The sequence below is a fragment of the Urocitellus parryii genome, chromosome 12 (assembly GCF_045843805.1).
Source record: "Urocitellus parryii isolate mUroPar1 chromosome 12, mUroPar1.hap1, whole genome shotgun sequence".
Classification (NCBI taxonomy): domain Eukaryota; kingdom Metazoa; phylum Chordata; class Mammalia; order Rodentia; family Sciuridae; genus Urocitellus; species Urocitellus parryii.
Window position 1 is genome coordinate 62788105 of NC_135542.1, and position 22834 is coordinate 62810938.

Here is a 22834-nt window from a genome sequence, read left to right on the forward strand (position 1 = left end):
ATTTGGTATTTTGTTTTGTGCTTTTGAAAGCATTCACTCTAAAGGGAAGCTGATCTGAACATCTATCCATCAAACTGATGGGCTCTCCCTATGCAGGCCGTGGAGGCCCTTTGGGAATGCATGCCTGTCAGCACAATGACACTGACCAGCTTTATAACCTTGAGAAGGGCCATTATTTGACAGCACATTATTTGGCAACAGACTTATTTATCTCTGGTCTCTCATCCTTCACAGGCCTGATTCATTATCACAGTCCTTGAAATGGTAGGAAAAAAGGGATCAAGAAGGCAAATGAGCTTCCGCTTTGGGGGGAATTAGATAGAAGGCATTCTGTACCTGGCACTGAAGTTCCAAGTGCAACAAACACGACGGCAGTCACGGAATCTTTCAGGCCAATGGTGCAACCAAAGTGGGAAGCCAGATCTCCAATGAAAGCTGTCAGTAGGCCAATCATGAGAATGGAGACAATGAAGCATGCCCAGCCATTCCAGTATTCCGTAGGAGGGACGAAGGCAAACAGGACCTTCCAGAACACAGTCAGAAAGTGCATCACGTAATCAAAACAGGAGGGCAGCTTCTCCTCCCCACATTCATCGTCGTCATCATCTTCCCCTGGAGAGAAAGGAATGAAGCACATTTTATTACGACCCAGGTCTTCCTTCTTCCTAACCTGTCATCCCTCCCCTCCAAGAGATAACTGACCATCAGAGTTGGGTGAGGCTTAGGGTTTTCTAAGGGACGATGAACCATTAATTATCATGGCACTCAAATGCCTCCTTATTGTGCTGGTTGGTCAATGGCAAAAACTTACCCCCATCTGGGTCTGCTTATGTGCAATTAGTATACGCTTTCCACACTCATATCACTTCCTGTGGGGTTTGTCATGTCAGAGAAATAAAAAAGAATTTCTTCCCCCAGAGTTGCCTCTTCTGAAGACAGTTATTGTGGTCAGAGTCTACTAGGGTCTTTTCTCCTACTCCAAATCAATGATTATATAATTACCATCAGGATAATATTCATACAAGGCCTCAACCCACAACGGTGGCCCTTGTGTATCACTCCAGCTTCATTTCCTATGACTACCTCAAAATCAATCTTTATCATGAATAAATGGAATTATTTGCATTGTTTTCAAACCGTATGCACTTTCTCCCTCTTTCACCCTTTAGAACTAAATGTGTTCAGTCCCTCCTTCCTTCTCCTTCCCCCTTGTTCCTTAATATTCATTTCCATGATGCTCTCTCAGATCTCCCCCACCCTAACCAGGGCTGGACACACTTTCTCAGAGTGTCCATAGCTCCCAACACTTTGGACTCTTGGTCAGTGATTCTCAAAATGTGCTCCCTAAGCTAGCTGCATCAGAAGCCCTTGGGTGCTTATTAGAAATGACAGTCCTCAGCCCCACTGAATCAGAAACTTGGGGGAGTGTGTAATAAGAAACCTGGCCTTGAATAAGCACTCCACATGATTCTGATATGTTCTGCAGTTTGACAACTGCTGTTTTCTCTAAATTGTACCCATTTACTTTCCCCTCTTCTCCAGTTGACTGTGAACTCTTCATTTATCTTTGTGCTTCTAGTGTTTGGTACCATCTCCCTCAGGTAGCTAAATGCCTCTTAAATGAAAGAATGCATTCATGAATTTCTACCAATTTTATGTCAGTATATAATTCCAACATATACACACACAAGAAAATAGAAAATTAATAATAATATTTTCAAATGGAGATTTCTTTGATAATGTGAAAATAATCCCCATTCATGTAATTTATAATTAGGATATTGAATTTCAACTTTTCTGGAAGTGGTAGGAGATATATAGACTCACATATTTTGTGGCCATTTTGAAAACAACTTCTTGAAGACTTTGTTCACCTGCTCCAATTTTATCACGAGGGATCTACTTTTTTACTTCCCCCAACTAAGCAGCTGGCAGTAGGTGGGGCTGTCAACTTTCCAGTTGTCTATATGACCAGAGATTGCCAGCATGGAGCAAATGTGCACTTCGTGAGACACCCCATGGTGAGGCCATCTGGTGCAAATCACGAGTGGGTAAACCCTCTGAAAACAAGGAAGCTTCAAGTAAAGAGTGCTTCTCACAAAACATGAAAAGAGAAAAGTCTGGGTCTGTCACTTGTCACCTTACAGGAAGAGAGAAGTAGCAATGGCCTGCTCTTCCAGGAGCATGTGGTCTGACCTATTATGTAAAACTTGGGGATCTGTCTCCTCCAGCAGATGAGCAGGACAGCCTTTGGGATCTGATTAGGTACAGAACTTGAGTGAACTTTGCTGACTGATATGTATGGGGGTGTAAAAAGCACCAATGTCCTCCTTCTCCAAGGGCTCAGGCTCTATGGTTATTACACATTTCTAAGAAGCTTGCCTAAAAGCACAAGGTGCTTCTTAATAAACACACCTGATATGGGCTGCATTGTCTCCCCCAAATTCATATGTTGACACCAATGTCCACCCCAATGCTTAGAATATGGCCTTATTTAAAAAACAGGGCCTTTAAAGAGGTAATTAAGTTACAAAGAGGCCCTCCAGGTGGGCCCTAATCCATTCTGATTGGTGTCCCTAATAAAATGAGGAAACTGAAACACACAGATGCACCAGGATGTGTGTGCACAGAGGAAAGACCATGTGACGATGCAGCAAAATATAGAATTTGCAAGCCACAAAGAAGTGGTGTCTGGAGGAACCCAGCCTGCTGACACCTTGATCTTGGACTTCCAGCCTCCTGAACTCTGAGAAAACAAATTCCTGCTGTTTACACCGCCTAGCCTATGGCAGCCCTGGCAAACCAATGCAGCAGGCCTTCGGGAGCCTCTTATATTATGGCATTTAAATGTAGTATGTATATATCATACCATCACACTTACACCCTAGACATGTACCATTATGATACATCAATTAAAAAAACGAAAAGTAAAACAATTAGTGTTCCTATTACCCAGTCTTTCAATCTTTTCCTGTGTCTTTATACATTTCTTCTTTTTAATGTTTTTTTTTCCTTTCTCTTTCCTTCCCACTCCCTTTTATCCTACACTTTGGCTCTAAGTAAAACACAGCATCAGGGCTGCCTCTCCTTTCTCTACCTCTTCTCCTTCCCCCACCATCCATTCTAAAAGGGAACACATGTATTATGCTGGGGGATTCAGAAAGATCACTAGAATTTCTAGTTATATTTACTTTGTATCCAATCTTTTTAAATTTTTCTATTTGTGGCCATTTTATAATTTCTAGGGCAAATGATTAAAGTGCTTGGAAAATATTGAATTGTTATCCAACATTCATAGAAACATGCTATTCTGCCTCTGACTCTGCAAAATTACTTAATTTTAGGTGACTAAGTCTTATATTTTGAAGATGAACAAGAGAATAAACAAGCTTTTCAGAAGAAATGACACTTAGAAATCGAGAGTAGATATTATATTTGTTTTCAAGATGGAAATAATAACACCTTTCCTGTGAGGGAGGTGCAGGGGAATAATTAGATCATCTCTGCAAAGTGTCTGAGGATGTTTCAAGGTGATGATTATCCTGGTAGTTATCATTATTTTCCTCCACTTAGGATTGCCACTATTTTTCCCATCATTATTTAATTGCTTAGTCAACATGCTGGGTCCTAAGGTTACATTTCAGCTTTTTTTTTTAAACAAAATTAAATATTACCCTTGAAAATTAACTTCATGATCTATTAATGTCAAAGTGGTGGATATGAAAGCAAGAGAGAGAGAAGGGTGTGTGGGGGACTGGGGAGATCCTTCTGTAGGACTCCAGCATTAGAAGGAATCTTAAATGTTTTAATGCTTAAGTCTGGCCTGGGTGGTTCATTTATTTTCCAGCATTTGAAAGTAGAAGTAACTTTCCAGCCTTTTTGCTGGAATTTCACTGACTTTATAAATTTTATCTTCAACTGAGAAGTCATTTAAATATTAAAAATGACCACTGACTGCCATGCATAATGCATGATTACCCTGTCTTGGGGAAAGACACATAAATATTATGACCATCCCTCACCACCTGGACTGTATTTAAAAGTCTGTTTCCTGCAAAGAGCAGTGGAACATAAAAAATAAAAACAAAATAAACAACAACAGCAAAACAACAACAACAAAAACCCAAGCCCTGGGAGCAACTTTTATTGACAGCAAAAATGATAGCAATCTGCCAGCTCTGCGTGCTTACTAGCACAGGGTTACTGGAAGCTACATAATTCTTTCAAGGCCTTCCTCTCTGTGAGGCAAAGAAACAGGTTGGTGAGTGTGCTTTTACAGGATCCCAAGTAAACCCCCTCTTATCTCAGAATCTTTTTTTTCTAGCTCTATGGGTTCCATTAATGGAAAGACAAACAAGCTGTATTCAAGTAATCTCTCCCATGGCCTTTTAAAGAGCTTCCTTGATATATGTTGGGCTTCCTGGATATCATTACAAAAAAAGTAGCCAAATCATTAAAAGTGCAGACAGTGGAGATGGTGTCACCTCAATTACTGATGTGATAGTACTACAGGCACTGTCCAGCTCTGGAGCAGGGGGATGAGAGCATCATCATGTAACATCTCATGAAAGGCACCCCCTGGGCTTGGTACCCACAGGTAACCTTCTAAAATAAACAGGTGCTTCTTGATATCCTTCCCTAGATGCTCACGGTTTGGCCCTGGAGAGATATTTGAAAAGCAAAAAAAGAAACTGCCAAGGTTGGTGGACACTTGGGTCAGAAACTTTAAAATTCCACTTCTGGTTCTTGTAGCTTATTGGGGGCAAGACACAAACTTCCTGAGCTTCCATTTCTTGTCTGTCAAATAAATGTCCAAACTCACACAACATAGAGGTATTTCGAGGACCAGAGGAGGAAATGTCCAAGTCCTTTGTAAAACTGAAAGTCTCTTTACAGATAGATGTGTCATATTCCATTATCGTCACTGGTTGGAGGAAAGGCAGTAAATCAATATGACTCCTGTATCCTGATTTCATTGGGTCTATATTTCTGTTTGAGTAAGTCATTATCATTACAGTTCCCTGAGCTGCTTAATTTTAGGAAAAGAAAAGAAGGAAGCAACAGAAAGAGGGAACATAATGGAGCGTCCACTATGTGACAGGCACTGAGTAAGATTCTTTCACATACCCAATTCTGTTTCATTTGTACAGTAATCTTGTAAGGTAGGCATAAATCCTGTTGTACATAGAAGAACTTGAATTTATAGAATTTAAGTGACTTTTGTATTGTTTTGTTTGTTTGGTACCAGGGATTGAATGCAGCTGTGCTTAACCACTGAGCCACATCCCCAGGCAATTTTTAAATTTTTTATTTTGAGACAGGTTCTCCCTAATTAGCTTAGGGCCTAAATTGCTGGGGCCCTTTAACTTGTGATCTTCCTCCCTGGCAGTCTCCTGAGCCTTTGGGATTACAGGTGTGCACCACCGTGAGGGGCTTCAGTGACTTTTTAACATGACCACTCAGTCAGTTCCTCTACATGTGATGCCTTCTTGAAGCAAGTTGAAGAAAATAGCATCTATCACATACTGATTTAATTCTTCTAATGTCTGTTACTATATAGATACTATACTGCCTTTTTGGAATGTGAAAATATTGATGCACTCATCAGTATTATTTTTATTCTAATATTTTCTAGACATAATCATGGTTACTACTTTTGCAGAGTCAAATATAAGCCCTTCTATGAGCCTTTGAGGACCAAGGAAACAGGGAACCAAGACAAGTAGAAAGGATGGCATCATGGTTGAGACCATTTAGAATCTCTTCTTATTTCCATTTCTAGTTGCTGAAGGTCAATCACCTGGTTCAGAATCAAATATCCTGAATTGCACCTGGCTGATCACTATAGAATTTGGGAAGCTGGCCTAAATCATCATGAGTCTGTAATGTAAAGCAGTTTGAGACACATATGCCACTGTTAATCTGGGGAAGTATTTGACTTTAAATCCCTTCTAGGTATTCAATATGCTTTCCCCTTCCTCCGTATCACTTTTTGTTTTTGCAACTTGATATCCAGTAATTACGAATCAAATTTTACTCTCCTGTTCCATATTTCATATCTCTTCACTTTCAAAGGTTCTCACAAAATCATAAAATGTAAAAGATGAAACAAAGAAGTATTAGCAATTAGTTAATTTCCCCCTTGTCATTTTAGGAGAAAAAATGAGAATTCTAATTCAATTGATGAATTTTTATTCCCACACTTTCTTGTATCTTTGTATATCTGGGTGTATGTTTTGAACACATAGGGTTTGAATTAAGAACAATGATTGTCTTGCTCACACAGTGAACTATTTGAGTAAGTTATTATCACTGCAATTTCCCTGAGCTACTTTAATTTTTTTTCTTTTCTTTCCCTTTACCCCTTGAGACGTTTGCAGGTTATTTCTCATGATAAAACAATTATCATCTCTCCCTAACCATAGTGGTTTTGTATATGCCACCAAATTCAGTTATTCATTCCCAAATAAGAATTCGCCTCTTGTTCTGGGTTTTGAAGAAGTGCAATAAGCTTTTCTCTATAACCTGACCAATGGAAGTACTTATAGGTTCTTTGAGGCAAATGATGTCAATAATCTTCCTCTTACGTGCACATAGAAAGATACTTCCTTATCAGAGTTATCTTGAACATGCAGTTTTTTATAGGTATCTGCTTCCTTCAACTGAGGTATTAAAGGTAGGTAAGAGAAAATAGCTGAACTTAGAGCTTTAGGCAGGTTTCAGAGCTTGACAATTTCATACCCTTGTTTAATGTGAAATTTTAAAAACTATCTCTGCCAACTATTTGGTTGCCAATGCCATACCTGTGAGTCTCAGCTATTATGGAATTCATGATCTCATCGTCCAGGTTCTAGTAGGTCTGTCCATCAGTTCAGGCTGCTTGGTCTCACTCATTTGTCCTAGTCCCATCTGCTAGGTCATGCAGAATAAATGCTGTCCTATCTCACATAACATTCTTTCAGGCATTTGAAACTGGACTTTCATAACAACTTCAGTCGTACCCTAAGTTTGTTTATCAGATTTGCCCTGCTCCTCTGAGTCCCCTCTAAGTGATCCACATCCTTACTTTTCTTAAAACACCATGCTTGAAGCTGAATATAGCTCCACAAGGCACTCAATTCACCCACAATTGGGAAGGTCTTTTACCTTTCTCATCTTGAACTCACAATGTACATAATGAGCTTCCCATTGCTACAGTACATGTCACTGATCTTACTTATACTTTATTTTTAATTTATTAAGCTAATTTTAATTTTCCATTTAACCATAAAATTCATATTAAATCCAGATTTCTTTTAAACAGCTGCTAAAGAAGACACTAAAGATGGAAAGAATTCCCATGTTCATGGATAGGCAGAATCAATGTCTTTTAAATGACCATATTATTGAAAGTGATCTACAGATTCGATGCAATCTCTATCAAGATATCAATGACATTCTTCACAGAACTAGAAAAAAAGCCCTAAATTTCATATGAAATAATGAAAGTCTCAGAGCAACCAAATCAAGTCTAAGCAAAAAAAGCAATGTTAGAGGCTTCATGATCCCAATTTCAAATTCCTAGAGCTATAGTAACAAGGGCAACACAGTACGGGTATAGAATACAGACACATAGCTCATTGTTATAGAATGGAAGACACAGAGACAAACCCATAAAGATGCAATCATTTGATCCTTTACAAGGGTGCCAAAAATATGTTGGAGAAAGTCAACTTTTTAACAAAATAGTGCTAGGAAAACTGCATATCCACATGTAGAAGAATGTTAGATTTCCATCTCTCACATTGCACAAAAGTCACCTAAAAATGGATCAAAGACCTATGGATTAGACTTGAAGCTTTGTAACTGCTAGAAGAAAATGTAGGGTCAACACTCTAATGTGTAGGCTTAGGCAAGGACTTCCTCAATAGGACCCTGAATGCTAAGGAAATAATACCAAGAGATAAAAAAGGAATGGTACTAAATTAAAAGCTTCTGTACAACAAAGGAAATGAGAGTGTGAAGAGAGAATGGACATAATGAGAGAAAATATTTGTCAGCTACTTTTCCAACTAAGGATCACTTATACCTTTAATCAACAAGAGCTCACTGCTTCCAAGCCAGGGTAGGCCATGGATCCCATATCACACAATACTTTGACAGATTATTTTGGTACATGAATATACATATTTTTCATCTCTCTTGATCAGGTTCTTTAGGGGAAGAGATTACTTACTTTTAGTCCATGTAAAACTTCATTATTAAAAATAAAATCCTGTATATCATGACACTATACCAGCTTTTTCTAAGAAACTGCCTTCAAAATGTATTCAAATTATGAAAATTCCCTTGGTATGGTCAATTGTTTGTCAGTTGTTCTTGGGGTAATGTAAGCCTTGTTGCTTGTCTATGGTTTCAATGCACTGGCTTCTTGAGATAAATGCCTGAGAGGAAGGATAGTGTTGACAGTGTTACACCGAGAGGTCTTTCTTCACTACCTAGTGGAAATCAGAATTAGTGTGGGGATCTCACAGCCAGAATCTACTATTTCTGGAAACTTGCATGTACAGTAATATGCAGTTTACTCCTACAGACCCCATTGGTCTCCAGTTTTCATCCTATGATTTTTGATGAATGCACTATCAATATCATTGTGCACAAGGTATGAGTTCAAGATTGCTGCAGATTTGTAACCTGGACTACTGGCCTGTTTTTGAATCCAGAAGATAAACCCTGTTAATCATACTCATCACCCTTCTATGTCACAGAGAGCCATAGGCCACCCTGTTCCATGAGAGAAGTGCTAGTTCTTTGGAGATATGGATCAGGTGATAGGTGACAATATTAGAAATCAACCCAAGAAGGCAACTCACAGTGTATAACTCTAAATACTGTCTGAGAAAAATAAACCTCTGACTGAAATTTTCCATGAAGAACTGCATGCTTACCAGTTTGGGCCATTATGGTCCTTGTTAGAGTGGTTGACATAGTACAAGAAATATTTAATGTGACAGGAATATTTCTCAGCAAATGTAGCCTCTGTCAGAGTGAAAAACTGATCCTCTAAGGAGTTCTAGCTCCACTCAAATTTGATTATTACTAAAATGAATCTGTTTAAAGCTATAAATTAACTGATTTAGTCTCTCTTAAGAATTTGTCTATGTGAAAGGAGTGCTCCTATATTATTGGAGTTGAACATAATTAGTTATGTGTGTTTTCTCATGAAGCTTGAATTTTTGAAAAGAACTCTGTATCATGGTAATAATCTTGACATTCAATGTTCTCTAACCCTTTAGGAATGGTAGGACTGAGAGAAATCCAGCATTCTACAACAGAGAGATATTTCCTGAAGACTTGAGCACCTAAGGAAGGTACTGTGACCCATAGTATCAATACACCCAGCCAATGTAGATGCCTCCTGCTAGTTTAGATGACTTAGTTACTTTGGGTAGTTGTGGGCACATCAGGTTCTAAGACTGATCTGAGGGCTCAGATAACACTTGGTGAATATCAGCAGCTGTGTCTAATCATCCTCCTGCAGCACAGGAGGCTAAGCCTTGGAGGAAATGTTTGGGCAGACATAACCTTGTAATTTGCAACAAATATATTAATGTTATAGCCTAGAAAATGTTAAAATTTATATCAAAGGTAGATGTCTACAAAAGTATGCTCCACATGCAGAGGAGCATAACAATAGCTCAGATTCCCTTAAGGTGCTGCTGTCATTAAGCTGTGACTTCAGATTCCCTTATTGAGCACTTCCTTTCTTGCATTTGAGTAAATACGCACATCCCACTTAATCTTCATCTTCCCAGGAATCTTGTGAAGTAGGTACTATTTTCTGCATTTTAGAGATGGAGAATCCAAGGCTCAGAGTGTCTCACTTATGAGATCTAACCCTCCACCACCTCACTACAATGGAGCCACCCATTATTTCCAAAGATTGTACAATAAAAATTCATCCAATAAAATTTAAGCTCCTTCCTCACTGTTTTATGAAAAGCATCACTGGGAAATAACTATCCTTCTTAATTAGACTTCTATATATAATGTAATATGTAAAATATTGAATTGCTCTTTCAGAGAATGAATGGCTGGCTCTACTTTATCCTTCCTGTGGAGTCTCAGTTTCCTTCCATCTTTGGGCTAATCCTCCATTAGTGCTTTACATCAGCCCTGTTGGGAAGTGGGGTTGCCCTCAATTTGGTGGTAAACATCCTCTTCTCTGGGCAGCAAACAGCCCTTCACTGGTGATGACTACCTTCCCTGGTGACAGTTCTCCTGAAGTGACTTTGTTCTGAGTGTGGGGTTTGTGAGTTGATTTGCTGGTAAAGTGACAACACAAATTAAGTGTCTAAGATTCCAATCATGTCCGTGGTTTGCACAATGCAAAGTGATTACAATTGTTCAGGGCAATCCTCTTATGCTTGCTCTATCTTCCTGTTCTCTCTTGTGGTTTTCAATGAGATCTCAGTAAACAGGGCTCTCCACTGACAACAAGGAGGCTTGTGTAATTGACTAGTTCTGGGGAAATTCAAAGATTTTCTTTGTGCCTTGGTTTCTCCTTCTGGAAAACGGGCATAGTCAGAACTAATTTTCTCTTTCTTGTTGTTGAAAAGATAAATGAGATTTTCATTATAAGTTGTATGTTTATATATTGCAAACAGTTTGGGTGGGGAATGGGGGAAGGCTCATTCATGGAGTTCAGCTGGAGCTTCTCTTTCTCCCACTTTAGAGGGCAGGCTGACTAAGGGGAATGTTCACAGTGGTGTCTGTCCATCTGTTGTGGCTTTTTAATTCTCTCATGAATAATAAGCCTGCATCAGGCTGTTGTGATGCATTTCTTCAAAATAAACCATCTTAAAAATATCTTTGTTTATCCTCCTATCAATAAGTTTGTGGCCTGTTTTCTTTATTTGGTTAAGGCCTGGTGTAAATTCTATTAAGTCTGCAGTCCACAAATATTTCAGGCCACTGTTTTGAACCACAAGCCCAAGCCAAACCCCTAACCTGGATGTCTTGTGAATTGTCTAGGGGAACTGCATGATAAAAGCATGGCTTTCTGAGCACCATTCACTTCTTTGGTAATTATTTATTAACAATTTAGGTGTCAGGCACATGGCAGGCTTTGGACATGTAGACCAATAAGATCCTGGGTCTAATAGAACTTCCACTCTGGCAAGAGGAAACAGTAATCAAGTCAAACAAATGAATAAACATGGTAATTTCAGATAATGATACAGGCTTTGAAGAACAATGGAGTCAGGTAATATAATAAAGAAGAACTGGGAAGTGGAAAAACCCCTTTAGGTGGTACCCAGTGAGCTGTGTCCTTGGTGGGAGTAAAAGCCAGACATGGAGAGTATTCCACACAGAGGAAGCAACTGTGTAGAACAGAAATAAGCCTGTGGCTTATAGGTATCAAACCCTGGATGGAAAGAGGACTGACCGTGGTATTAGAACCCTAGAGTCAGGGTGTGAAGCCTGACTTCTGTTTCCCCATCTTGTAAATAGATCTTGCATGCCTACAGCACAGTTTTGTGTGAACACAGAACAATTCACCAGAGGTGAGACTTTTTGTTCAGTCCATGTGGTTAGGGTGCCGCCCAGGTAGGTTTCAGATTTTGCTTTGCCAACTCCTGAGGCCTCACAAGAAGCATCCAAGTCATTAGGTAACATAAGGGGGCAGACACAGAATGTGGGAGAGCTGAGGCACCCATTCCACAACTCTACAAGACAATATGAGCTCTACCCTATGTGTAGCAAGATCCTTGGGTTCTGAAACAGGCTCTTTGTGATACTGGAGGGGATTCTTTCCCTCTCTGGTCTCAGGTTCTTATTTATTTAAAAAATTGGGGCAGGAGCAAATGGGAGATTAAAATAGTTCATCAATAAGCTCTGTGCTGGGATTTTGAACTAAGGTGCTCTAAAAGGACAGAAAACACAACACCCAGGCAGAAGACCAAACAAAGGCAAACAGGGGACATGCATGGGGCAGGCAGTGTGTGTGTGAACACTGATACAGGCCAGTGGACTTTTTTTGCAGGAGCTGGAATGACAAGGTCTTTATCAAGAGAACAGGCTGTGAACAGCAAGAATTAATGCTGCGAGGTACTCTTATGGGACTCCTCTCTGCCTAAGGGGTGTGTGTGTGTGTGTGGTTGGAGGGGAGGCTATGTTTATTCGTGTTTCCACTTCTTTGGATTATTCTGAAATGTTTCCCCCCACCGAAAAACGGTGTACAAAGGCTCCTGCCTGGGGATAAAATGTTGCCCAGTGTCTAAAGCATTGATCGGAGAGCAACAACTGAAACTGTAATCACATGGAGCAGCTAATGCCAACAAAAGAGCGACTGGATCCACTGATGGTGCATTGTTTGCAGGGAGGAGCTGCTGCCTCTCCAGACAAAAGCCGCATTGGAGACATGACTTCGGGCTTACAGACCACCCCTTCCATACAGTGTTCTCCTCAAGATTTTGGTAATAAGCAATTCAGGAAGAAAACAGCCCAACAAACCAATATTCTTTTCAGAAATATCAGCTAAAACATATCTAGGGGCAAGAAAATAATTGCTTTTTCTCTCGCCCTCCTGTCCTCCCACTCCTGTGTTGGGGCCTGCCTCTAAATCTAGGAGAAGTTCTCTGATTCAACATTTTATCCTACCAACACTGACATTTTAAAATTGATAGACATCCTAGATTTGTTCTGCCTACCTACAAGTATGGTGCTAGAATATCTCCCATTATAGTTATCTCTCTGGAACTTACATTCTTCTTTCTTACTCATACTCTCTGCTTTTCCTCTTTCTGAGTTAGGATCACAATTATCAGCTATATAACAGTAAAATTTCACAACAACACTACTAGAAAATGCCATTTTAAATATGTATTTGCATATTCAATTGGAACACACAAATGAATATATTTTATTTAGGTATACACACCTATGCATATCAGCATGTCAGGTGTAGATGCATTTTGAATATAAGATTGCATGTCTCAAAATCTTTTTGAGCATGGCATATGTATGTGAGAGAGTAGGTATGTACTTGTCAGGTCGATGGAGGTGGCTGAGGAACAAAGCAACCAAACAACCCACCACAGGAAAGAAACACCAATCAGGCGCTGACAGAACCACCTGTCAATGAGCGGGGTGTCCTGGCCAATCCTGGATCTTAGCCAGCTCCCTCCAACCAACCCCAGTAGGACAATAGACTCTAAGAACCCGTTTTCCTGTCCCCAGCCCTCCCTTTCTGCCCTAAGCCCAATAAACATTCCAGTCCAGTGGAGTAGTCCTGGTGCTCTTCTCCTTAGACCCACCCTGTAGGTCTCTACCGGAAGCTCAATCTCAATAAAGCCTTGTTCAGCAGCCTTTTTAACTCTGCCTCCTTTTGGTTGCTGCTGCCTGACCTTACAGTATTTATATAGATTTTCCTTTCTAGATCAGACACAGCAGCATAATATATTGAAAACAGTCATTTCAGATGGCTTAAATGAGCTTTTGCTAAGTGTTTGTAATTATACAATTTATTTAACACACTCTGAGTCAGATATCCCATCTTAATTTGATATAGCAGTGCCATGCAAGTTTGACATTTTAATGCTGAAAATGAAGGGTCTTTTAGAGGACCATTTTATATTTCTATGTCCTTCTTTTGATATGTCTGTGTCCCAAAGACAACTTACAAGGATGTATATTTCAGTCCTCCCAATTAGCAGGTAAGCTCAGAGGACATGTCCAGAGCCACACAACTAGTTGGTGTGGCTCTTTGACAATTTAAATTCAAGTATCCAGAGAAGCCAAAGATTCTAATATATAAGTTTTGAAAATTAAGTGATTTATACAGACTCTTTCTCACACAAAGAATGTGAATTTTTAGCTGAGTGTTGAATGAAGGATTGGGAGCTAAGTTGGATGGCAGCAGTGTTGAACATCTTCTGTTTCTAAGGATTGCTATTCAACCTTTATACCTATTTGTTTAAGCTCACCAGTGATTCTAAACCTGAAGAAACTTCCCTAGACAAGTAATCATATCATAGGGAAAGAACAAGAACTTGTAGAAGAATCTGGGCATCAATTCATCCCTGGTTCAGAAGACTTGACATAACTTCTAGCAGCAGATATATTTCCAAATTCACAAAGACATTTTGGAAGTCCCTTTGGTCTCCTCATGATGGGGTGAAACATGGACTTCCTAGGAAATTCAGCAACTGATTCTGCCTACTTTTGACAGGTGAATGTTCTTTCTTGTCTGTCTGTAACTCTGACATAGCTTTAACACACATTTCTAAACTTGACTTCACCCATATGTATATGAGCCTTAAAAACTCATTAATTATATCCCCTTTAACCTGCATTAACTCATCTGACATATGTTCATTGGAGACCTGAAGATGAGGTTCACAAAGATGAGGTTTCATTTTCCAGTTCCCCTTCCTAGTTTTGTGAACCTAAACAAGCTGTATAGCCAATCGAGCCTAGGGATTATAATTGTAAAACTCAAGGTATAGCTATGAGAAACAGAAGCATGTACACAAAACCTTGACCTTGTAGTGGACAGCCAATAATGGGTAACATTATGTAAGCCACATGTAAGCCATCATTTCAAACATAGTCTTTTGACAGACTCCTAAAGGCAGTTGTGCCTGCTTTTTCTCACGAAACCAACTCCTTTTAAAAGAACCTCAATCAGTTTATGATTTAGACCAAGGACAATTAAGAATTTTAATAGCCAATAAAAAAGAGGACAAAAAAGTAGTTTCCAGTCCCTTATAACCCTCTTTTTATCTGGCTGTCTTACAGACATGCTGATGTTATGTCAAATCTGACCTAGCAGGATTTTGTTTTTAACTGTGTAAATGGAATTTTTTTAAATCAGGTGACTCAGGGTTGATACATCAAGTAATGAGAATTTCTTCATAGTAATGTTCTAAAGCAGGAGATATTAGATCCTTGCTTAGACCAAACTGACAATCCCATGAAACTCATTTGAGGGACGATTATTATTTAGGACTTGAAATAGATTGGTCTTCAGGCTGACAATTCTTTAAGTGAATTACTTTCCAGGGACACCAGTGAGTTGGTGATATTAAATATTATTTTGATATTAAATAATTCACCTTAATTGAGAGTACTTCCTAGTCCACACAGCCTGCAGGGATGAAGGACTTTGGCACACAGCATCCCCCAAACTTAGCAAGGCTTCCTGTGAGACCATGGCCTACATGGAAGGCTGAAGCTGTAGCATAGTGAGCATGGTAGACCAGTTACCTGCACGGGCCTGGCCTCATGTTGAATGCCCTCCATTGTACTGTGGAAGATTCCACAGAATTTGTGAGTTCTGATTATTGAACAGGAAGAAAATTTTACTCTTTTGAATCATCATCATCATTTTTCTTGGAGGCTAAACTTTGTTCCCTCATCCCTTTCATTCTAGGAGAACGAATATGGGATATGGAGTGTATGTGTTACTGCTCTGAACATTTAATTTGGGCAAGGCCAGGTAGGTGGGCAGGGTGTGCAGTGGACCATAGGACCCAGTGCCATCAGAGATGCTTCAGGGAAAGAGCCCCGAATTGCCATACTGGATGGTATCTTAGAGTGAACCTAATCCAGCCTAGCCCATTATGTTGATGATAATCTAAAATTCAGCAAAATTAAATACGTGGCCAAAAGTTATGCCAAGAGACAGAACCGTGACTGCAAAGAGGTTTTTATTTTTTCTACTTTTAAGTGTTTTTATCTTTATGTCAGTTTCATAAAATCTATGTCAAAAGGAAAAGATTTTCAGAAAAATCTTTAGTGCTAGGTGTTTAAAATTGTTAAGTAAAGGAAAGAGTACTATATTGACTTTCTTTAAAAAAAAATGTCAGAAATTATGAGGCAAGAGAAGCTGTGGATGTAACTGGGAAAACAAACACTTCCCTTTATTCTCTATCGTCCTCCCCCAGGAACTGCAAAGGAGACTATAAGGAAGTAATAAATATTAAGGAAAAAAATCTTTATATTTCAAGCTACAGTTTAAATATATAAAACAAAAAGATGCCGTTTGAGATGCATGCACATGTCTCTGTGTCTGTGTGCATGTGTTTTGTGTATCCATGTCTTCATGAGCCTGTGTATGTGTGTATCTCTATATTGTGTTTGTGTGCATTTGTATGTGGCCCTCTGTGTTTTCACATGTGTTTGCACAAATGCATGCATGTCTGTGTGTATACATATGTTCTACACCTTTGTGTGTTTTGGTATGTGTGCTCAGGCCCCAGGCACAACAAGCCAGTGCACTCTTCACACTGGACAGAGTTCTGGGTTGATTTGTACCCCAGCACTGCCCCTTACCTGTTTTGCTTCTTGAGCAAGTTCCATTGTTTTTCTGAATCTCAGTATTCTTATTTACAAAATGGTACCCAGAGTACTCACCAGGAAACAAAAATAGGTCAACCATTATGTGTGTAGCCACTTGGCTCTTAGTAAGTTGAATTAACTGCATTTAAACAAATTTGGGTGTTATATTATTGCATAATCTTTGATATATATGTTTGTCTCCCAACCATATATATGTTGATGATAAATCTAAAATTCAGAAAAACTAAATATGTGGCCAAAAGTCAAGATGGTCCTTGTGAAAGCTGGCATTGTCTCAATGAGTATTATGGCAACTCCGTGAGTGACTGAGTGACGCATACTTATCTCCACTTTACATAAGAGGGAACTGAGACCTTGTGGGGAAATAATCTGCTCAGAATCACCCCAGAAGGGATGGAACAGAGATCCCCATCTTTTTTCTAAGACAGCCTGGCAACCACTCTTTCCTTCACCTTACCTTGACCCAAGGCTGTTGTGAAGAGTAACAACATGGTGGTGTGGAACTGGCATTGGCATCCTGGCTGTCTTTACCCAGCTAATGTTTGCCCTCTGCTCTGACAAACCTGTTTTGATTTGTGTTGCAGCTGGCACATGATTTCTTAAGGTCAACCCACCCATTCTGCCCTAGGGGAGATAAAAGGAAGAAGAAGAAATTGGGAAAAACTCAAACTGAATGGGCAGTGAGTGCTAGCTTCATTAAAAAGTGCATGTGCTGACATATCCTAAAAGCACCTGGTTTTAGGGCTTGCCTTGCAAGTTTTTGACAGCCATTTAACTGCCACACACCACTGCTCCTGGTATTCAACCGGGAAGCAACAGAAGGAGAGTTGCTGGGACATGACTGTTTAATCCCTTCCTAATCTCTGGAGTCTCATAAGTCCTTTAAGTCTTCAAATACTGAACTATAAGTACTTGGATCACAGAAACATTATGGTCATAGGAGGCCCAGGTACTGAGCCATGAAATTCAAGAAAAGCAGGGGAATAAAATTTCCAGGGGTTATCTTGAAAATAGTTTGAATATAGTTAGTGCGGAAGTGAAGCAAAACCCTACTTACGAAATTATTACTTTTGTTTAGCAAGATATACGGACTCAATTTTGCACAGAAAATTACTTAGGAAAAAACCTCTCAGTAGAGCCCTTCAAAGGCAATTTAATATTTTTAATAAGGCAAATCTTCCCGTTTCTCAACTATTTAGCCATGAAATCTTAAAAATCCAATGAAATTCTGTCATCAATAAATGGTGTTTTACAATTTTTTTTTGGTCTGTTTAATAGCCTAAGAGTATTAGCATTCTTTAGACACTTAAATTTAATCCTAATGACAAACAATGAGCTTTTTTTTTAAACTGCCTTTCATGTAATTTAATCTAATTTTGTGCCTATAAACTATGTATCTGTTTTTCTGTTAGTTTCTGCCTCAAAATTGTAAATAAGGTCAATTTACCCAGCAACCTACAAATTTCCGAACAGTATGTCTTATCTCCAAGAAGTCATTTAGAAACATAAAACACATTATGTTGTATAACAAATAAGAAAGCCTGAGAGGTTCTGCATTTCATTTATTAACAGTCCTTTAAAAAGATTTGGTTAGGAGCTAGACCCACCATGGAATGATGACACCATGGCACCAGAAGAGGGGACAAAAGCCAATCTGTGTCCCTGAGACAGAGGTGGTGAGCAATTTTCCTCACTTTGAAATTTCTCTCTGGGGTTCCAGCTCCCTTCCAAAGCCATGCCACATCTGCAAGACTCAGATGCTTCCCTCTTGGCAGTCAGGTTAATCACAACACCCGCCTTGGGGCGTTTTGAGAAGATTTAATTCCACATACTATATGAAAGTGTTCGAAAACCAAAATCCATCTCTTGCGAGGAATGAAGCATTAACATCTCCATAATTGTGTCTCTGTTCTGACCAGATGCAAATGCCCCAGTTTTGGCCTTGTTGGTGGCATAATCTCATTCACTGTTCAAAACCGCCCTTTCCTACTGCTGTGGTTTGCTGTGGTTCCTGTGAGTTACAAAAATGTGTGATTGAACCAACAAAACAAAACCATTCCACTGCTAGAAAAGCATATTGGTCCTAAAATTGATGGTATCAGCTTGGCCACGTAACTAAAACCGGAGCCCACGCACACACTTCCTGTCTTTGGCCTTAGGCTCCATGTTCTCCATGACAAGCTCACCAGCCACTTTAACTTATTTGTCTTATTTGCCATCTGATTCATTAGAATGTAAACTCCACTCGGCCAGGAATATTCCTGTTTCATTCACTGTTCACCAAGAGCAATGAAGGACACATAGAAAAAAAGAATGAATGAAGACCAGTACCTGGCTATTATACAAAATGCTCATGTATCTGCAGCCAAAGGAAACCCAGAAGCTGTTAGGAATAGTTCACTATAAGGCTTACGCTGCCTTTAATGTTTCAATTCTAATATGTCAAAGCCCATAAAACAATTTGGCTATTTTTAATGTTTTCTTCTATTGATCTCATCAGCAGTTTTGCCTGTTCTCTCTGCGAAGAGGGAGGATAGCTCATGCTTCAGATGCTAATCTTAGATTTATAGAATGATATAAGCTATATAGAGGGAGTTTCCCACTCCTTCTAGTACAGCTTCAGTGGAAATTCCAAATCCACTCTCCTAAGCAGTTATTTATCATTTAATGTTCATGCATTCCCATTGTATGCTCAATTGCAAGAAACCTCAGTGTGATTACAAACAGCACTACTAACAAATGTACATATGGTTCATTTTTTATCTTTTTATACCACCCTCTGTTGCCACAGTATTTGGGAGATCTGTCAAATTATCCTATGGCCGATTGGAGAGAGGAGGTTGTGCTACAAGTCAAGGCCCAACTGCTCGTGACGCTGTTTCCATTTTTACTGCTTGGGAATCACTATTTAGGAAACTCTAGCTATGTTCATCCACAGCAACAGTGGAAGATGAGTCTGTGGGGATCTTGAAAGAAAGAACCAGTGAAGGAACTGAAAAGCAAGGAAAAGAAAATCCCAGGGTAGTGCTGCTTTCATGATTTTTTCAAGAGGGAGTTGCCTCTCTATTTATATAGTCACCCACAGAGTGAACACGATTTGACAATACAGGAAGAAGACACTTCTTTTTGTATGTCATTTCCCCCAGCCTCTGACTCCTAGAGTTTGAAAAACATTTCATTTTTTTTGCAGGATTTTCCTAATAAAACTCTGTGCTTTGCTTGTACAGAAAGAAACAGAATGTGTTTTTATTTGCACTTTTGGAGCTAGTGTAAAAAGCTTATTTGTTAAGCGTTGTGGAAGAGATTGTAAAATGATGCAGATGGTAGTGGTAAGATATCTTAATATCTTTTCCTTCTATGATTTTACTTTTTTTCCTGACCTTCACTTGCTCACTTTGTGCTGCTTGGAATTTTCCAGAGATAGCTCTGTGATTGGCTATCAGTGAATCAGAGACACAAAAGGCTTTACATATAGATTGTCTATTTCCAGAGAGAATGATTCAGGGTAGATGGAGAAGAGTGGCATGTCCAAACCCATTTGCTTCACCTAGACAGGCTAATTTCATGTACAAAAGATGCATACATGCAAAAAATACATTTGTTTCTCTTGATCCTACCACCTTTGGTGCTTTGCCATAGACTAAATGGCATAGTAGAAAAACTCCGCTCAGGTTGGCCATTTTAACTTACAATTTGCAGAGAAAGGCACTCACCAGCACTGACAGTGATGGCTTCGATGAACTGTTCTCTCCAGCTGTTTGTCCCCACCACCAGGGCCAGGTTTGTCTTCTTAATGAGTTTGTCCACAGTACTCTAGAAAGGTGGAAAGAAATAATATAATAACTGCTGGGCTTGTTAGGACCTGAGGAAATCTACGACCTTGTTGGAAACCTCAGAGTTATGTAAAGGGTAGCAGATGTTACGCTCAGAACAACAGTATTGATATCAAATACTTTTCTTTTCAAACACTTTTATGATTATGCAAACAAGCATGGTCTTTTCTTGGAAACATTCTGAAATGGAAACTTCTTTGCAGCACACACAAGCCTCCGTCACTGACTAATGGCCAATGAAAAACAGCCTCAGTGTTTAGAATAGTAGCTGTTGCAAAGGCCTATCCATTCCTCTTGAATGCTTAGTGAACTGGCTTCTCTGCTGGCTTTATCTGTAGGGGGTTGTCTGCAACTAAATTAATATAGGCTTTGCTCAGCATTTTATATATATATATATATATATATATATGGAATTGATTGACAGATTCTGAAACCAAAGACTTAATCTTGTTCTTTTGTTTACCAGTGAAATGCAGCCAGGTAACAGAGTCTCAGGTTGCTTGCTGCATTGTCATTAATAAATAGATTTTTTGGCTATTAGTTTGGTCAGCCTTGTGGCTAGTAGAGAATTCCACTCTCACTCCATTCCTGTTACATAAGAAAAATAAGACAAGCAAAGATCCCTTCTTAAGAGTTAGGGCACATTGCTAATAACCCTGCAAAGAATTTCCCTGTTTTACTAGTGCTGTGCTTCATGCCCTTTATTTTTCTTTAGAACTTTCAAAGTACTTAGTTTTGTACAATTAGTACTGTCTAGTTTTCTAAATTTAGTTATTGTAACAACAGGTTCAGCCAAGCGTTCACAAGAAAACTAAGCAGATGCACTCAAAGCGCTACCACAAATCATGGCAACTACAGGAAAAGGGGCATTTCCAAGACATTGAGGCTGCTCTTCTCAGAGAATCTACTACATTCACTAGTCTACCAAGCATCCACACTTACTGTCAGAGCATCCTCGAATTTCCACTAATTGCAAGGAGGCAGAAAACATGTATTATTTGTCTTAGGTCAAAATCTGTACATGGTCAATACAGTGTACCTGAATTGATTATGGTTGGAGAGAGAACATATTATCAGCTAACTGGGAGTGAAGAAAATGTGATCTGAGGGACCTGTATGGGAGGCCAAAGCCAATTTATATATCAAGCATGTTAATCCAAGGAGAGTTATTGGAACTGACTTGAAGCATTGAGAATATAATAAACATGAGAGGGCCCATCTCCAGCTGGCTCACTCTGTATTTGTAATGTTATTCTTGGCTAGATTGGATGTCCTTAGGGTGGTGACCTTTCAGCTTCTAGCCTTATGTCTAGAACTGCTGGTGCCCCGATAACAGCTGTAATAGTCAGTGCTCTTGGGTACAATAACTTGGAGCACATGACAAGTGTCTGTCTTTTCTCTCTCAACTCAACCACATCTCATCAAGCACTCAGAGCATCTTGGTAGATTCCAATTCCCAGTGCTGGATAGAATGAAACAAGAAATGACCTTGATTTTTCCTACATGTAATGGAAACATGGGGAAGCTCTCTCCAAAGCAGCCCTTTGTGCTAAAACTAAAGGGGAGAAACCCATCACCTGGGAGATAAACAATTGAACAGATAAACTGCTCTGATATTGGATACAGACTTCCTCACAAAAATACCTGCCAAAGAATAAATGTTTAAGATAAACCAATCTTAACATTGCTGTCCATTTTTACCTGGGGAGTTCCTAAATGCCAGGGATAAGCTCTTTACTACACTAGACTTTTGAGAGATGGTGAAAACCTCGCCCTCACCAATGGGTGTCAGTAAAGTCATGCTCTTAGTTACAAAATAGTAGTAAGAACTCAGTGGGCAAAGCACAGGAGATATTGTGAAATGTCACTAAGACTTGGAGTTCTAATGCAGTTCTGGGAATCTCAAACATGTTTTTTGGCTATGATATGGGAAACTAAATTCTTGAATAAATAATATAATATCAAAATTGATACCTGAGGGTGCTTCAGAAACATGCCCCCAAGGTGCCTTTTAGATGTCAATGGTAACTGTATTGATGAATTTGGAGGAAATGAGAGGAAATAGTGTGTTGAAGATATTCTAAGAGGATAAGTACACCAAAGAACCAGACTTATGTAAAGAGGTTGAGGGTACTTTCCAATGCTCAGATTGTTGGAGTAGTGACCAGAGAGGGATTTGGACCCAAGAAAACTTTGCTTCCTGGGAGACTCACCCAACTCAACACTTCCTAAGGGAAGTCACTATGATTGCTCTTTCTGTCATGGGTACATGGAAGGGAACGGTTGGGTACTGTCCCATAAGGGAGAGAACATACAATTCCCCATGAAAAATTTGGCATGGATGGAGACAAATTTGCTCCAGAAATGCCAACCCATAGAATCTCTGCTGCAGCAAATAGAACCAGATGAAAAGAAGGTGCATGAGGAAGAACAAAGTTGAACACACCTAGTCACAAGGTTCTGGGGATTGAACCCAAAACCCTGTGCATGGTAGGCCTGTGCTCTACCACTGAACTACACTTCCATCCCCTACAGGAAACTTGTGTATGTTCCACTCATGGATTTGCAATGAGCCAAGTTCCAGATCATATGTGATGGGCTCTGATGATCGCAGTCAAGTCTAGAAAGCATTGGCTCTAGAGTTTATTCCTGTCCCC

At 39.5% G+C, this 22834-nt stretch overlaps 1 protein-coding gene across 2 annotated transcripts in view; it reads right to left on the reverse strand.

The window, feature by feature from the left end:
* The window catches only part of Slc8a1 (solute carrier family 8 member A1), a 295606-nt gene that overhangs the window by 23710 nt on the left and 249062 nt on the right, over positions 1-22834 (reverse strand). For both annotated transcript variants that reach the window (XM_077791750.1, XM_077791749.1), the window contains 2 exons: positions 20058-20157; positions 337-612 (listed from right to left, as the gene is read on the reverse strand). In XM_077791750.1, coding sequence (XP_077647876.1) covers positions 337-612; positions 20058-20157 — 376 coding nt within the window. The remainder of the gene's footprint in view (positions 1-336; positions 613-20057; positions 20158-22834) is intronic.